The 17,531-nt window shown below is 32.3% G+C and overlaps 2 protein-coding genes across 2 annotated transcripts; both read right to left on the reverse strand.

Annotated features, from left to right (window-relative positions):
• Positions 1-2,219: 2,219 nt before the first annotated feature.
• Positions 2,220-9,923, reverse strand: LOC139512465 (uncharacterized). The gene is made up of 5 exons (XM_071300084.1): positions 9,765-9,923; positions 6,724-6,895; positions 5,657-5,797; positions 3,674-3,868; positions 2,220-2,434 (listed from the first exon to the last, which is right to left on the reverse strand). Exons 2-4 carry the CDS (start codon positions 6,893-6,895, stop codon positions 3,684-3,686), a joined length of 498 nt encoding a protein of 165 aa, XP_071156185.1. The 5' UTR covers positions 9,765-9,923; the 3' UTR covers positions 2,220-2,434; positions 3,674-3,683.
• A 3,773-nt stretch (positions 9,924-13,696) lies between these two features.
• LOC139512468 (U6 snRNA-associated Sm-like protein LSm2) lies at positions 13,697-17,445 on the reverse strand. Its single transcript, XM_071300094.1, has 4 exons — positions 17,414-17,445; positions 15,699-15,766; positions 15,060-15,150; positions 13,697-14,543 (listed from the first exon to the last, which is right to left on the reverse strand). The coding sequence occupies exons 1-4, from the start codon at positions 17,414-17,416 to the stop codon at positions 14,415-14,417; spliced, it is 291 nt and encodes a 96-aa protein (XP_071156195.1). The 5' UTR covers positions 17,417-17,445; the 3' UTR covers positions 13,697-14,414.
• Positions 17,446-17,531: the final 86 nt, after the last annotated feature.

Genomic DNA, 17,531 nt, shown 5'->3' on the forward strand with positions numbered 1-17,531 from the left:
TTCATTTATTTTTATTTTTTATGTTTCTTGTATTTCATCTTACGGTTTAGAAATGCTTAAATTTAGAGTACGACCCTGTCTTTTTTACGTGGTGGAGGTTTAGTTGAGATACAAATTTCCATCTTTATCGTACGATATACCTCAGTCATTGAAAAAAGTAAACATTATGTATTTTTTCAACAACAAAAAATTCAAAACCTTATAATTAGTTTTAATTGATTATAATTGGAAGATTGAATAAACAACATAAAAATAAATTATCAAAAGGTCTGTTATTGTATCTTTATATTGTGAAAAGTTAAAGTTCCAGCACATATCCTTTTACATTACCAGCATCTTATATAGGCTGTGGGTAATTACGCATTAACTCAATAAGGAGTTGCATCCTTACCATATATTGGGAAGGATTTAAAATGGTCATGTTCTAGAAAATAGTAAAAATAACAAAAATGGCGATCTCCAAGGAAAATCCAAATGAGAAAGTCGCTTATACAATTGCAAAATCAAAAGCTCAAACAAATCAAACGAAAGGAAAACAACTACTATATTCCTAAATTTGTACATGCATTTATTTATGAAGAAAACGGTGGATTAAATCTGGTTTTATAGCTAGCTAAACCTCTTAATTGCATGACAGTCGAATAATGTTCCATTAAATTGATGACAATATGTGAACAAAAAAGAAACCTAATAGGTAAAAAATAAAGTGTTTAGTAGTCAACATTATGTTATAATCATAATCACTATAAAAAAAATTATGTCAACAAAGAAAAACAAAGCACATAAGCAAAATGAAAGACAAAAATTTTAAAAAAAAATGACCACAGCACAACAATGCATTGGCTGGACACATAAGTACCGAGTCACGTAAAAAAAATTATCAAAAAAGGACTAAATAATAAAGGTTAATAATGATTTACAAAGGCAAATGAAAAAACACCATAATACGTTATTAAGATGATAAGCAACATCAGTACACAATTTGAATTTCAAAACCATCATGTATTATTTGTGAAGTTGATACAGAATATTTATCAACAAGGTCTTGGTATCTTCTGATGAACTTGTTTTTTTTTTCTTCAGAAAAAGCGCATCATTGACATTCAGAAAATATGCATGCATTGGTAACGTTTTGAATACACACAAAATGTTTGGTTCTTTCATACACAGATTTCGGAAAGACTACGTATGGAATTGATAAAGTCTTGAGAAGGTTGTACACAAGTTATTATTCTGAATGCAAAATGGTAATTAATAAAGAAAGACTATACCGATACATTGTATTAATACTATGTCATTTTGATGTAAAAACCGTACTTACAACGCTTGTGGTGACCTTCTGATCTAGATAATAGAAGTTGGAATTCCTCTGTTGTCAACAAATTCTGATAAAAACAATTGATTGTAAGACTACTTTGGCTATTTACAGATAACTATGTGGCCAAAAGTTCCATCTCTTCGACGGCGTTATCCATGTTATCTGTTTCAAATCCTTTTAAATTTTACATTGTCCAGTGAAGCAGATACATATCATGGTCAATACATAGCTGACCAAAATAGATTATCTAAATATACATAAAAGTGTGGACACAGATTTGTGTTGTTTATACGGGGCGAATTTTCATAATGACTTGTTCGGGTGGATTATGGTGGGTGCTAAACGAATATTATGTCACATCAAAATCTTAATTTTGTTATGTTGTTTTTTGGGCGAATATGGACACTGTTTTACATTGAAATTGTAATACAGATACTTCAGGAAGTCACAAAATTATAACTATGAAGGTAAATTTTCCGAGAAACACTTTATCTTTCCGTCATGTTTAACTCCGCCACATTCTGTATGTATGTGTCTGTCCCAAGTCAGAAGCCTGTGGTTGTCGTTTGTTGATGTGTTACATGATTAATTTTTGATAATTTTTTTAACATAGATTATGCCGTTAGTTTTCTCGTTTGAATTGTTTTACATTTGTCATTTCGGGACCTTTTATAACTGATTTTGCTGTATGGACTTTGTTCATTGTTGACGGCTGCACGGTGACAGCTTTAAACAAATACATTTCTTTATATTAATGTTCGTTTAATAAATGTTTAACTGTTCAACTACACATGTGTCGGTTACTCTTCAGAATTCTTGGATATGCCACTACGTAGTCAGTTTGTCTGAGTGGACAGTTATTATATGTCTACTCTGCATACTTCACTATCTAATATCTAAATTTATTTGTGTTTGTTTGTACGAATTTTATTTAAAATAATAAGATATATAACAATAGAATCATTAATTCAATCAGTAAAATACAAAATTTAAACGACATCTATGAATGGTAAATTGTCGAATCTTCTACTACTTTTTATGAATGTGGAAACTGACAAGACAAAATCTTTCCGATGAAATCTCTGATGGCTGGATTCTTCAATTTTGGCAGTTTATCTGAAGAAAAAAAAATGCACTATAAACTATAATATATGCCAAAAACAACTGTATTCTTTATAGGATTAAACGCCTTTGAAAAGGAATTTATTGGTGTATAAACTCGACCAATTAACTCACAAACAGGACTTTTAAGATATGTTTGTGAGTGACTTAATTGGTACAGTTTATCAATACACCAATAAATTCCTTTAAAAAGGCGTTTAATCCTTATAATTCTTTTAAATTGGATATAAGGTATACATTTTGTTCACACTCGTTAGCTCTATCACGCGTAAATTGTGTATTTATGTTATTGAATAGGCCTGGCGCATGAATATATATTTGTTGGTTAACGCAAAAATAGGTACTCAATGAAATTTGCTATCTGATAAAAAGTTAACTGCAAAAACTCTAATTATCATTAAAACGAATTTGTGTGTGTATAATTTAATTTAACGATTAACGTGCAGTGAAAATAAATTTTGTTAACGTCGGTTTTATTATCGCCGCCATCTTGTTTATATTGGTTACGAAAAAAAGTTCGATCAACGTCGTCTATCAAAAAATAACCAACGTCAAGATCAACTACCGGAAGTTCTCTCGACCAATTATATCAACGTATTCCATAACATGAAAATCATATTAGAATTATCATTATATAATTTGATATTTACTTTAAATTCATGTCCACTCTGTAAAATACAGACACATGTGTTTTTCATCTATTAGTCAGTCAAACATTTGTATTTGCAAGAATAACAAAACTTATTGAGATAAAGAGACGTTGTCTCCAAATACAATTATTAGCACAAAAATATTTCAAACTGACGAAAACATGACAGGATTGTATGTACAAAAAATTAAGATACATGAAAAAAATAAAATATATAATATATGGAATATGTATAAGATAAAAGTAAAGTGCGGTGGATTTAGTGAGTGAAATGAACTGTCGGTAACTGCTTGTACTCTCAGACAAGTTATTTGTGTCTTTTAATTTTTGATATTGATATATTTGCAAAGTTAACTTTGGTTTTATTACAACTTGAACTGTAACTTTAAAGCCTTTAATTGCAACAGATCACAACGGTGATGTGTGTGATTTGTGATGAGGCGAATTTTGTGACCATGTCCATGCACATTTGGGATTGCAGTTTAAAATAGTTGTTTTGGCTTGTCATATAAAATTAAAACATGTCACGTAATTTTACAATCATGAAAAGATGTAGTGAGAGATCATTGCAGATTAAACCTTACCAACAGAATTTTATGTGAAGTCTTGAATTTTCGTCTTTGTCAGAGCTTCTATGTTCTGTATCTGTAATTTCTCATCACTTTCATTCCCGTTTTTTTCTGATTCATGTTGGTCATTACTTGGTTCATCAAATACTAGTAGTTCATTGCTGATGTCATCTTGTTCGTTATTGGTTATAATATTTTCCTTGGCGTGATCTTAAATATGGGAAGAATAACAAACTAGAGGCTCTAAAGAGCCTGTGTCGCTCACCTTGGTATATGTGAATATTAAACAAAGGAAGCAGATGGATTCATGACAAAATTGTGTTTTGATGATGGTGATGTGTTTGTAAATCTTACTTTACTAAACAGTCTTGCTGCTTACAATTATCTCTATCTATAATGAATTGGCCCAGTAATATCAGTGGAAATGTTAATAAAAATTTACAAATTTTATGAAAATTGTTAAAAATTGACTATAAAGGAAAATAACTCCTTAGGGGGTCAATTGACCATTTCGGTCATGTTGACTTATTTGTAAATCTTACTTTGCTGAACATTATTGCTGTTTACAGTTTATCTTTATCTATAATAATATTCAAGATAATAACCAAAAACAGCAAAATTACCTATTCACGGGCAGCAACCCAACAACGGGTTGTCAGATTCATCTGAAAATTGTAGAGCAGATAGATATTGATCTGCTAAACAATTTAACCCCATGTCAGATTTGCTCTAAATGCTTTGGTTTTTGAGTTATAAACCAAAAACTGCATTTTACCCCTATGTTCTATTTTAGCCCATGGCCATCTTGGTTGGTTGAACGGGTCACGCCACACATTTTTAAAACTAGATACCCCAAAGATGATTGTTGCCAAGTTGTGATTAATTTGTCCCAGTAGTTTCAGAGGAGAAGATTTTTGTAAAAGATAACTAAGATTTACGAAAAATTGTTAAAAATTGACTATAAAGGGCAATAACTCCTAAAGGGGTCAACTGACCATTTCGGTCATGTTGACTTATTTGTAAATCTTACTTTGCTGAACATTATTGCTGTTTACAGTTTATCTCTATCTATAATAATATTCAAAATAATAACCAAAAACAGCAAAATTTCCTTAAAATTACCAATTCAGGGGCAGCAACCCAACAACGGGTTGTCCGATTCATCTGAAAATTTCAGGGCAGATAGATCTTGACCTGATAAACAATTATACCCCAATCAGATTTGCTCTAAATGCTTTGGTTTTTGAGTTATAAGCCAAAAACTGCATTTTACCCCTATGTTCTATTTTTAGCCGTGGCGGCCATCTTGGTTGGTTGACCGGGTCACCCCACACATTTTTTAAACTAGATACCCCAATGATGATTGTGGCCAAGTTTGGTTTAATTTGGCCCAGTAGTTTCAGAGGAGAAGATTTTTGTAAAAGCTAACGACGACGGACGACGACGACGGACGCCGGACGCCGGACGACGACGACGGACGCCGGACGCCAAGTGATGGGAAAAGCTCACTTGGCCCTTTGGGCCAGGTGAGCTAAAAATGAATCAATCTTTTTCATTTGTATATCTGTTTGACCTGAGCGTCACTGATGAGTCTTATTGTATGTAGGAGAAACGCGCGTGTGGCGTATTAAATTATAATCCTAACTTACATTTGATAACTTTTTGCTCCACGCACAGGAAATATAAACAGAACTCTTAACTGATTTGTTTTTCGCAGTTTGGAATAAGTTATATTGTTTAATAACATGAGTTTGTAAAATAATAGTAAAATAACAGCCAAAGCAAAAGATGAAGTTAGCAAATGTGTTTATCAAGAGGTTCGTAACTTCGAGAAGAAGTTTTTAGCTCAAACAATGATCCTATTTACATGAGCTATTTTCAACTGCGTTTAAAGTTTTCATTATTTACCGATTTCTTATTTTTTTTTAAAGTGTAGTGCACCTCCTTATACATACATAATATAGTCATTATCAACAGTTTTTTTTTTCGAACACAAACCTATTTCTTCACATGGAACGCCTTCTTCCTCAGGATAGTGATAGTCCCCTCTCATATTTTCAATATCTTTCCAAAAATTTAACTCTAGAATTGACTCGGCCTCTTTTTTAAATTCGCCAAGCAACTTCTTGGTTGCAGCCTCTAAAATAAAACAGACAGTTCATTTCAATCACTCAAAAACTAAAACAAAATCAATTATATCATATAATACAGCTCTTTTAGTTACTTTAGGGACGACATCAAAAGATCAATGAAGGATAAGAAACTTAATTCAAATAGTTTGGGGTAAGGGGTTAAAAGGGGTTAAACTTGTTGCAAGTTTTGTTTATCGTACATCGATTTTACATATATCCATACGGGTCAATCAATTTTCCCCAAATTAAGTTAAGAGGGGGTGGGGGTCAATAAAAAAAACTATATGAATTAAGTTTTTTATCCTTCATTGAACATTTGATGTCGTCCCTTACTAATAAAGTGAATACAAATCATGTTCAGTTTTTGGCTTAGATGTTGAAGCATAATCAGTATAGGCATATTATATAAAGGGAATTACACGTCAAAGAACATATTTTAATCTTTACATCAGAAGTAAAAAAAAGTCGCCTGTACAAATTCATGATTAAATGTACTTCAAGTTTATGAAAAAATTTCAAATTGCGTCAGTTTAGACATATTTCAAAAAAGCTTTACAAAATTCATGATAGTTCGGGATTCTGTACTCTCATCCAAGACAAGCAAAGTCAGATCGAAGTCTTATCTTTTTTTTAAATTCTTACACTATTCCCTTTTTGTAGTAACCGCCTATTATTATAAACTGGAAATACTATTTTTTCTCTTTGGTTAAACCTGTGTGTCTTAAATTATGATATAAAAAGAAGATGTGGTATGATTGCCAATGAGACAACTCTCCACAAGAGACCAAAAGACACAGAAATTAACAATTGTAGGTCACCGTACAACCTTCAACAATGAGCAGACCCAATACCGCATAGTCAGCCATGACGGGCCCGGCCGAAATGACCAATGTAAAACAATTCAAACGAGAAAACTAACAAGAGAAAACAAACCTGTCCTTCTGTACAAATCTTCATAATTTCGTCTGTAAAGGTCTTCCTTCATTTTTTCCGTTTTCGCACAAAATTCTTTGTCTCCAGTAGTGTGTGAGTCCTTTTTTAGATGAGATTTAAGCCCTTTCTTCTCGGATTCTAAAATCTCCTTTGCATTATCGAAGTGAGCCATCTAAAATGGACCCGCAAAAAATAAACCAAAAGAGTGGAATTAATTACTTTTGGAGTGTCAAGAACTCGTTGGAAGTACTTGATAAATTGCATGCTTATATTGGTGATTTTAAATCTGTTCAAAGTTTTGATTTTTCTAAGAAAAAATTCACACACCTAATTAAATGGGCATTTAAAAAGTCAGAATGTGAATATATATGTTCAAACTCTTTTAGGTCATTTTTTTAGTAGCAATAAACAAAAAAACTATCTCAATTGGACATGCTTTGATACTATATATGCCCTTGAATTTTTACTAGATAACATTTTTGTTCGCTTTGGGGATTCCGTATATCGTCAGATTATCGGAATTCCAATGGGGACTAACTGTGCACCACTTATTGCGGACCTGTTTTTGTATTGCTATGAGTTACAATTTATGACAAAAATAAGCAAAGACCCATCGAAACAACATATGATAAACAAATTTAATAACACTTTTTGATATTTGGATGATATTTTGGCTCTCAATAATGACGACTTCAGTGTGTATATTAAAGAAATTTATCCTGTTGAACTTACTTTAAATAAAGCTAATACTAACAATGACCACTGCCCTTTCCTCAATCTTGATATCTATATCACTAACAGAAAGCTGAATACTAAAATTTATGATAAAAGAGATGATTTTTCATTTCCTATCGTTAATTATCCATTTTTAGATGGTGACGTTCCCTTGTCACCATCTTACGGTGTTTATATATCTCAACTTGTACGATTCGCTCGTGTATGTAACAATGTTTTAGGTTTTAACGAGAGAAATTTATGTATTACTGAAAAATTATTACACCAGGGTTTTCGATATCACAAACTAGTCAAAACATTTACTAAATTTTATCATCGGTATAAGGACATCATTCGTATGCAGACTTCTTATACGTTCAGGTATTTCACATCCAATTTTTTATGGAAATATTCTTTATAAAGCACAAAGGTGTCAGTATTCACCTCAAAAACTAACAAAACCTTTGAATAGACTTATTAAGAAGGGATATAGTTACGATACTGTTGTTAGGTCATTAAAGATTGCATATTTTGTCGTTAATATTGATTCACTTATAGGGTCTTTGCATCGGATCTAAACACATTTATTCAAAAACCAGTTGTTGGCATGACACGGGTTATGTTCTTCTCATATATGTTATGATGGTATGATACTAAACCCCTAACGGGAAGGATTGTGCCTGATGTTCATATGATGAAATCATAATCTTTCAGTCAGTTAAATTGAAGTCTGGAGCTGGCATGTCAGTTAACTGCTAGTAGTCTGTTCAACTTGTTATTTATGCATTATTGTCATTTTGTTTATTTTCTTTGGTTACATCTTCTGACATCAGACTCGGACTTCTCTTGAACTGAATTTTAATGTGCGTATTGTTATGCGTTTACTTTTCTACATTGGTTAGAGGTATAGGGGGAGGGTTGAGATCTCACAAACATGTTTAACCCCGTCGCATTCTTGCGCCTGTCCCAAGTCAGGAGCCTCTGGCCTTTGTTAGTCTTGTATTATTTTAATTTTAGTTTCTTGTGTACAATTTGGAAATTAGTATGGCGTTCATTATCACTGAACTAGTATATATTTGTTTAGGGGCCAGTTGAAGGAAGCCTCCGGGTGCGGGAATTTCTAGCTACATTGAAGACCTGTTGGTGACCTTCTGCTGTTGTTTTTTTTCTATGGTCGGGTTGTTGTCTCTTTGGCACATTCCCCATTTCCATTCTCAATTTCATGTTTCTTCAAAAACATAAATCCTGGCATCAATTTTTCATACTGTATAACAAAAAGAAAAAAAATGTGTCATGCAGTTTTTAGACAATATACGTATAGTGTCTTGAAATATAAAATTTATTTGTATGAGGCTTAGAAACGGGAAAATGCGAGGTTTTACATTGCTAACAAACACCGACGTCAGTTCTTCCTAAAACAAAATCTATTTAGAAAACGATTGAACATGTCAACTTTGCTTTTATCTGTCTATGTATCTGGTTTCTTTTCTTGAAGATAACAAAATTGAAGATAACAACATTGAAGATAACAAAATTGAAGAAAACAACATTGAAGATAACAAAATTGAAGATACCAACATCGAAGATAACAACATTGAAGATAACGACATTGAAGATAACAACAATGAAGATAACAACATTGAAGATGACAATAATTTCAGTGGAAACGTAATTAAAATATTGCTACAGAGTTAGAAGTTATTATATGACAATAATTTCAGTGGAAACGTAATTAAAATATTGCTACAGAGTTAGAAGTTATTATATTACTGCAGTAATTTTCTTTGAATTAGTAATTCATATTTATATTTATTACATCGGTTGCAATGAATTACATTGATTTCCCAGTTAGATAAAAACCGATAATTTCACATGTGAAATAAACGTGGTTATTTCACTCTCTGACGTCATACAACAATAGGCGTTGTCAAGACGTCGATAACGTCGGATCAAAACAAATTGTCAATGCGTAGGAAAAAGATATAGTTCCTTACATTTTCTACATTAATTTCATAAAATAAAAAGCCATTTGCCAATGTAATAAAAAGAATAACTAATCGCCGTATTTGAATATCAAAAATAAGACAACTTGTGACCGAACGCCGCTATGGATTAAACTCGTGCTGCGCACTCGTTTAATCAATGCGTCGTTCGGTCACGCGTTGTCTTATTTTTGATATTCAAATACGGCGATTAGTTATACTATAAATAATGTTTCATCTTTTTTTCTATTCTAAAAATGTCCATTATGCTAAATGCTGTTGCATCGTTCTACTTAAGCGAGTACAAAATACCTGCTGAAAGACATTTTTAGTTGAATAACCTACCTTCTTTACAATTATTTGTCTTTTTCACAATAAAGCCGTCAGGTATGATTGATAAAACTGTTATAAGTTTCGTAAAAGAATATGCAGTGATTCGTGTGTTTTTACAACGCCGTTAAGACGTTGCCAGCGGGCTTATTGTGACGTTCTTTAGATTGTTCACTATATACTTCCGGAAAGTAACTGAAACTGCGCAAAACACGCTGCATACCTGCATAAAACAAATAATGCGTCACAATATACCATTCAAACTTAAATCACTTACAATCAATGAGAGGAGAAAGTGTAAACACAAGCACTGGTCGGTTTTAAGACATTTGAAAATTGTGTTAGCTTGACACCGTGTTATCCAATTTCATTAGATATTGAAAATGCAATGCATTGTTTACAGGTCCATTTTGAAGGTAATATTTCTTGTCAACAGTTATGTTATTTGTTATTTGTTATTTTGTAACACGTATCCGATGCTAAGTCGTGATTCTCTATGCCTCAATTTTAAGCTTTCTATCTTTAATAGTGAATTTATCATGTTGCTGACACAGGTTCGGTTTCTATTCCGACTGGTACTATATACTATAACCGTATCGTGTGGTTCGTCTTTCTACTTTTTCGATTTAATCTTTGTGGTTTTGTTGATACTAGTCTGTTTTATTGATACTAGTCCATCAGTATACTGAGGGGGAGGACAGGGGGGTACCCTTCTCCCTTCTCCTATCCCTCTTCTCCTTTCTCCCATTAGAATAAAACATCTCCTTTTGAGATATTTTTTCTTGAAATATTAGAAATTCTTTTAAAAGGAGAGATATTTTATTTTTTCTCCTTTCTCCCAGCCTTCCTCTCCTTTCTCCTTTCTCCCACCCCCTTTCTCCTACCCCCTTTCTCCCTGTCTCCCTTACCCCTGTCCTCCCCCTCTATACTGTCATGGCATTTTTTTTGTTTGTCTTACTAGAAAAAAAGTCTTCAGTTGTATTTATTTGTGATGTTGTTTGTAAGTTCACCCCAAACTATGTATTTTGCGATGATGCAACCCAACTGGGACAAATACAGGGATATGCCACTAAGTTAACTGTTTGATAAGACATTTTTGCTTTTTTTAACGGACAGTTGCGCCCTTTTTAATTGGCATTTGCGCTGTAGTTGTATGTAAAAAAGCTCAAACGTCCTTTGTCAATTTATGTGTGCATTTTTAAAAGTATATTGTGGGAAAATAGTACACATTGTATCTATCGACGCATCGACTTTTCCCGTGACAAGGTGAAAACATTTGCTCTTCAAATACTAGTACTATGTATATTCACGTTTAACTTTAATACACCTAACCTACATAGAATGTGTCAAAGAGACAACAACCCGACAAAAGAGCAGAAGACTGCCGAAGGCAATCAATCGGTCTTCAAAACAGGGACAAAATCCCGCAACCGGAGGCGTGCTTCAGCTGGCCCCTTAAAAATATGTACTAGTTAGGGATAATGGACGTCACACTAAACGCCGAAATATGTATATAAATAAACTAAAATTAAAAATCATACAAGACTTATAAAGGCTCCTGACTTGGACAGGTGCAAACATGTGGCGGAGTTAAACATGTTTTGTGAGATATCAACCCTTCCCAGCTACCTCTTAATTTACCAAAGTCCATGAAAGATTTTTTGAAAGTTATCCCGGACAAACCACAAAATCATATTTAAAAATATTCACTGACAGGTAAATGATACCAGAACATTTTGTCCCCAGGTAAACAATAGAGAAAATATTTGTTTACGGTGATGTTGTTTATAGAGCCTCTGAAATTAGATATGATCAATGCTATAATTTAGCTCATTTGAATGAATTTAATATTATGACCGTGTAGTAAATTCTTTGAATATTGACTTCATGGTACAAACCTTGAGTTTTTTTCTTCTTCAAAAAATGGAAACATTACTAAAATTGATTGGCTTAGATAGTGGAAACAAAATTTGGTCGACACCATATCGATACTAATATTTTGAAATTTCGCCATCATGCTTTTCTTATCGTTTATGAAGTCTTTATACGATTTTCATTTGCTTTGTACTGATTGAATTCTTATTCTTGGAAAACTTGGTTTATTGATTAGTTGGAAATGTCTTCCTTTTCCCACACATTTTTTATGTGCCTGTCTCAAGTTAGCAGCCTTTAACACAGTGGTTGATGTCTCTCTTATTTTTCCTTTCTATAGTTTTATTAGGTAATTGGTTTTCTCTTGTTTATTCGTTTCCCATTTTGTCATACTGGTGCCTTTTATAGGCTACTATATGGTATGGCTTTTTCTCATTATTGAAGACCATATATTGTCCTATAGTTGATATATATCCTTGTCCTTTGGTCTCTTTGTTAGTTCTCTTTAGCTTCCAATTCTTGTCTTTCTGAACATGCATGAAACTTTGCCACTGGACCTTAGAAAACTGACAATCAATAAATCGATCTTAATTTTTATATTTTTGCTGGATAATTATTCTTCTATATTTTATAAAAAAAAAACCTGCCAACTTTTTAAAATCTCTATGGGGTGTTTATGCAACAATTCTAACGGTTAAAACTTTCAGTGTTCTCGTGTTTCATGGTTCCCCTCTAGATTGTACCAGTAGTGTCAGATCTCTTATTTTTTTCTTACAATTTATGATGAATTTGTTTTGTTGCACAATTCCTGTAATCTTGTTTTTTTTTGTGTAGAAGAAAGGTACAAAGCATCACAGCAAAATCTTTTTTTTGGATAGGAATGACTGACTGTAAACCTTTTCCATATTTTGACAAATAAAACACATTTATCAAGTTTGCATTGCTCTCTCAATTGTGGAATGCTGTAACACAAGGTGTTGTAACTATTCTTGCAGATTTTCACAGAAAGGAGAAAGTATGCATTTACTTTTTCTAAAGAAGGCATAATATATGTCTGGATCTTTTCAACTGCTGAGAATAAACTTTCACAATCAGGGGAAGTAATGCAATATTCTCACAAAGACTAAAGTGTTCTAAGCCTCGAAGGATTTCTGGTGAATAGATGTACTTCTTTGGAATGTTAGTGGGGTCACCATAAACGTTGAAGCATTTGTTGCAGAGGAAAATTAAAATTATAGTTAGCAGGGGAAGATTCAGCCATTTGAAAAAGGGGGTCCTCAACCTAGGAAAAAGGGGGTTCCAACCATATGTCCCCATTCAAATGCATTGATTGTCCAAAAATAACATGGAACCCTCCCCTGGATCTGCCCATGGTTAGTTTTTTGAAAACCAGCCATTTTCTACTTACTTGCATAAAGCAACACAAGTTTCTTAATTAACTAAGATAGAACCATTTAGCTAGTGATAATTCATTTACAATGATCACATTTTTCTAATTTAAACAAAGACAGAGGGAAAGAATCGACTAAAAATTCCCAAATGCTTCTTACAATGTTGAATTTTACAATTTAGTGATTCATCAGGATGAATTAGTAGAACACAATTCCATTGATCAATCATTCCTGGGTTACAGAAGAGAGTGCATCCCTTGCCTATGGCTAAACTGCATCTTAAATACACATTAGTAGGTCATTTGCTGAAGTAAGCATTTTAATTTTTTTTTTAAATCCTCCATCACCATAAAAATGAAACAATGAACCTGTATATGAGAAATCTTTCCTATCAAACTTGTATGTTTTGTGGAACAATCCAAAATACTAATTGATTGAGGAGTAAAAGAGAAGAGTACATACTATGGTGCTGTATGCAAATTTTGTGATGTCTATACGTTGGATTTTTTTTTTTAGAGTTCAACAAATACATAATAGTAAAGACACTTGTCTATTGTTGAAGACCCAATGTTGACATCAAAATATCTTTTATAGATTTTGTGCTGTTGGTTTGCAGTTGTAGAAATGTGTACCTCATATCTTTTTATTCCTATATAATATAAAACATAAGTCAACAATACCAAATTAATTTAAACTTTATGTTTGATATGAAATTTGATACATCTTTGAATATGATTGATCTTTAAAAATACATTTATGATACAAAAGAAATCTTTCTCTTCCCTCTTTTCATAATTGTGAAGTTTTGATAGAGAAATTTGGCTTAATACAAAATCAACAATATGTTTTCCTCACTATAAAATACTATTATCAATTACACACAAATATATCTTTTACAAGGACTTTTAAACTGGCTATAAGTTGATGGAATGCATTAAAAAAAAAAAAAAAAAAAAAAAATAGGATGTTAGTGCAGAATGCAATCCTCAAATTTATCACGTTGGTATATGTTGAATGATTTCTTATTACTTACAAATTACAAAAGAAAAATGAAAAGTATCTTGATCAATGTTGAAATATGAGATTCATTCTCTGTATTAAAAAAACCAATATTGATTTATAAAACAGCATTTTATTTTGAACTTTCATACTTGTCAATAATTATTTTCAAGATACAAAGTATATCTGGTTTCAAAACCAGACGTGTTGACCTACATCACTACAAAATAGATCTTTTCCATCAACACAGTCGTTAATACAAGTCGGTATAAAATATTATTCACAAATAGTTCCTGAGGTTTCAGAACTCTGAGTCAGGACTTCTGATAGAATTGTTCCTGTGAATTCCATCTCATAAAAACAATGTTACATAGTTATTGCACCAATAAATACAACTGCTTATTCATCTCTGTCTATTCTGAGCTGCCTCTTTTCTTGCTGCATCTTGTAACAATTGTGTATCACATTCATCTGCAGGTAACTGTACATATCTAACTACTGAACCTCTAATAAAACAATTCTTCACTGATAACTGAAAAACAGAGCATGTTACTATTAACAATTCATTTTATACTGACAATTTTCTGTTACATTACTTATATCTTACTTATTGTATATATAATTATTAAAGATATCAAAGTAAACAAGTTACAGTTTTCTATGAATTTCAAGATTCACTCAAAAAGTACCCTTCAATTAAAACTAACAAATCAGACACTTTTCCCCAAAAGTACATATGTCTATTTATATATCAAACGTTTTTTTCTTGTTTTGATTTGGATGTGTAAATTAACTTTAATACATGTACTGCTTATAATCTAATGTTCTCAGTAAATAGTATCATAATTATAAATCATCATCTTAAGTGTATCATTTTTTGAATTATGCTTTTTGTCTCCTCAGTATCTCCAGCCTTGAGCTCTTTTGTGCAACTTTTGGTCTGATTTAGGCAATCATGATTGAACACTTTCTGGGTATTATTCAGACACTTGATCAGCAATATAGATGTAAAGTGTAATTATTTACTAACTGATAAGAAAAGACCTACCATATGTGGATATTTATCTGGATCTGTCACCTGTATGTCTGTTAATTTAATATTCAGGAACTGATCTACTGAATGTAATGTACCACATATGCTACAAAATAAATAACATTTAAAGCAAAACTATACATGAAAAATATTACAAAACATAGTATAGGTATGGACAAATAATTTAATACTAAATGGTGTATAAAATCTCAATTTTGGAATATAGTTCCTGTTCTTCATTAAAGCTAATGCTCATGTGTTTTTATGCAGTTATGTTTAGTTCTATTATTGTTCCTGTACTTCAGACTACTGTCTTAGAAATGCTGTGCTTAACTGGAACAACAAAGTATTTGAAGTTTTGTCAAATACATCAACATGCAGAAAGAGGCTCATCATTACAAGTTCATTATTAAGATCAAGACCAAATATCAAATTTTCCAATAATTCTGAAAAGAAATATGAAACAAAGGCTATGGACAAAGCAAAAGATGAATGCAGTTCACCAACCAGTTTGTACATTTGTAATTAGGGCCTGGGATGTTTATTAACATGATAAAAATAATAAGACAAGTTTCCACCTACATGATTTGTTAGACCAAATCTTGTGAATGTAAGCAACTTTAGTATCTGTCTTTATTATTCTTGGCTTCTTACCTCAAATCATTCTTTAGTTCCACAACAACATCTTTACCAACTAAAGATTTGAAGAAAGAGTAAAACAACTGAAATCAGAAAAAATAAACATGATTAACATGTATAAATTCATTCATATTTTGATTCAATTTAAATTATGGAAATGTGATTTGAATTTGCCAATGAGACAATTTTCTCCAGTTTTAATAAGCTCTGAGTCTGACAGCAAATGAGAAGGATGTAAGCAATAGCACATTACTGTCAGATATTTTGTATTATGAGGTCAAAATTTTAAAGGAACCCTGAGGGATGTCCAGTAATGAAACAAAAGGGATAAGATGTTTAGTCAATACCTCGGGGATTGTCTATTGGAAATCTATGAATAAGAATCCATGACTAATCACCCCACTGGCAAATCACCCCACACCTAATCGCTCCACTTTTTAACTAACTTGTCCCACTTTCTGAAAAATTCGCCCCTCTTTTGTTTACCAACTCGCCTTACTTATGAAAAAGGGCAATTCCCTTTGAAAATATGTTGGATAACTTTGCTCCTTATATGAAAAGGGTAAAATTCCCTCTGAAATAAGGTCTGCCAAATGCAACTCTTTATTCATAAATATATCAGCCATAATATTTCTTTGTATTTGATGTTTCCAAAATTCATAATGACTTGTGAAAAATAGGTAAATCCTGATGAATATAATAATGCAAAGTCATCCCACTTGATGCAAAAGATGTAATCCCGTTGTATATATCTATGTTCCTAACGCACTCATAATTAAAATCAATACCTATGCAAACCTTAGATAAACATGCTTTTCTCATTTGAATGGTTTTACACTTGTCGTTTTGGGGCCTTTAATTGTGACTTGAATGAAGTGCTGTCTCATAGGCACTCATACCCATCTAATTATATATCTATTTTGTAGTTCTTTTCTTTTTGTTGAAATAAAGAAGAAATAAATGAGTATCAGTATTTCCGAGACGTGAATGCCAACTAGCCCCACTTGTGTAAAATAGAAAAGCCCTAGTGAATCGAGTCATGCCCCCTCATACTAGTCGTTTTTAAGTGGGGCGAGGTGGTAGACCAGAAAATTATATATTCATCTAGATTTTACCTTTTTCATTAATAAGTGGGGCGAGTTTCCCTGAAAAAAAATAACGGGATTTAACTGTTTTCACAAGTGGGGCGAGTTGGTAAACTAGTTTGAGGCGAGAATTTTTTTTAAATGGGGCGAGTTGGTGAAAAAGTGGCGCGATTTGTCCTGCTTCCATGAAGAAGATGTTCTTACACGACCTGTGTCAGACTTATAGGTCGTCGGGCTATTGCAGTGTCGAACTAAAAGTTGTGGGGTAGTTGGAATTAATTAGTGAATGCGTGACGCTCATCACCATATAGTCCAAATAATTATGACGTCTTGAAAGGCTATTATAATTTTTTTCTTTGACGCCTTACATCGACGTCGATGTAAGGCGTCAAAGAAAAAAATTATAATAGCCTTTCAAGACGTCATAATTATTTGGACTAATCACCAAAGTGACACCCGAATTTTATAAAGCAGAAAATAGTAAAATAAACAACTTGAGGCCATGGATAGACTTTCAACACAACTCCTCCTATACACTTTATAGTGTCAAATAGAGCTGATGGGCTGGCACAGCTTAGAAATTGAAAGATGAACGTTATTAAATGAAAATCAAAATGTAAAATTTTCATTCATGCTTTTACCCACCATTTTGGATTTTTATCTCGTCATGAAGGAGATTTCACTACAATGAAAAATAAGGACAATCTTTATTCATAAATATATCAGCCATAATATTTCTTTGTATTTGATGTTTCCAAAATTT

Source organism: Mytilus edulis, chromosome 2, assembly GCF_963676685.1.
Source record: "Mytilus edulis chromosome 2, xbMytEdul2.2, whole genome shotgun sequence".
NCBI lineage: Eukaryota > Metazoa > Mollusca > Bivalvia > Mytilida > Mytilidae > Mytilus > Mytilus edulis.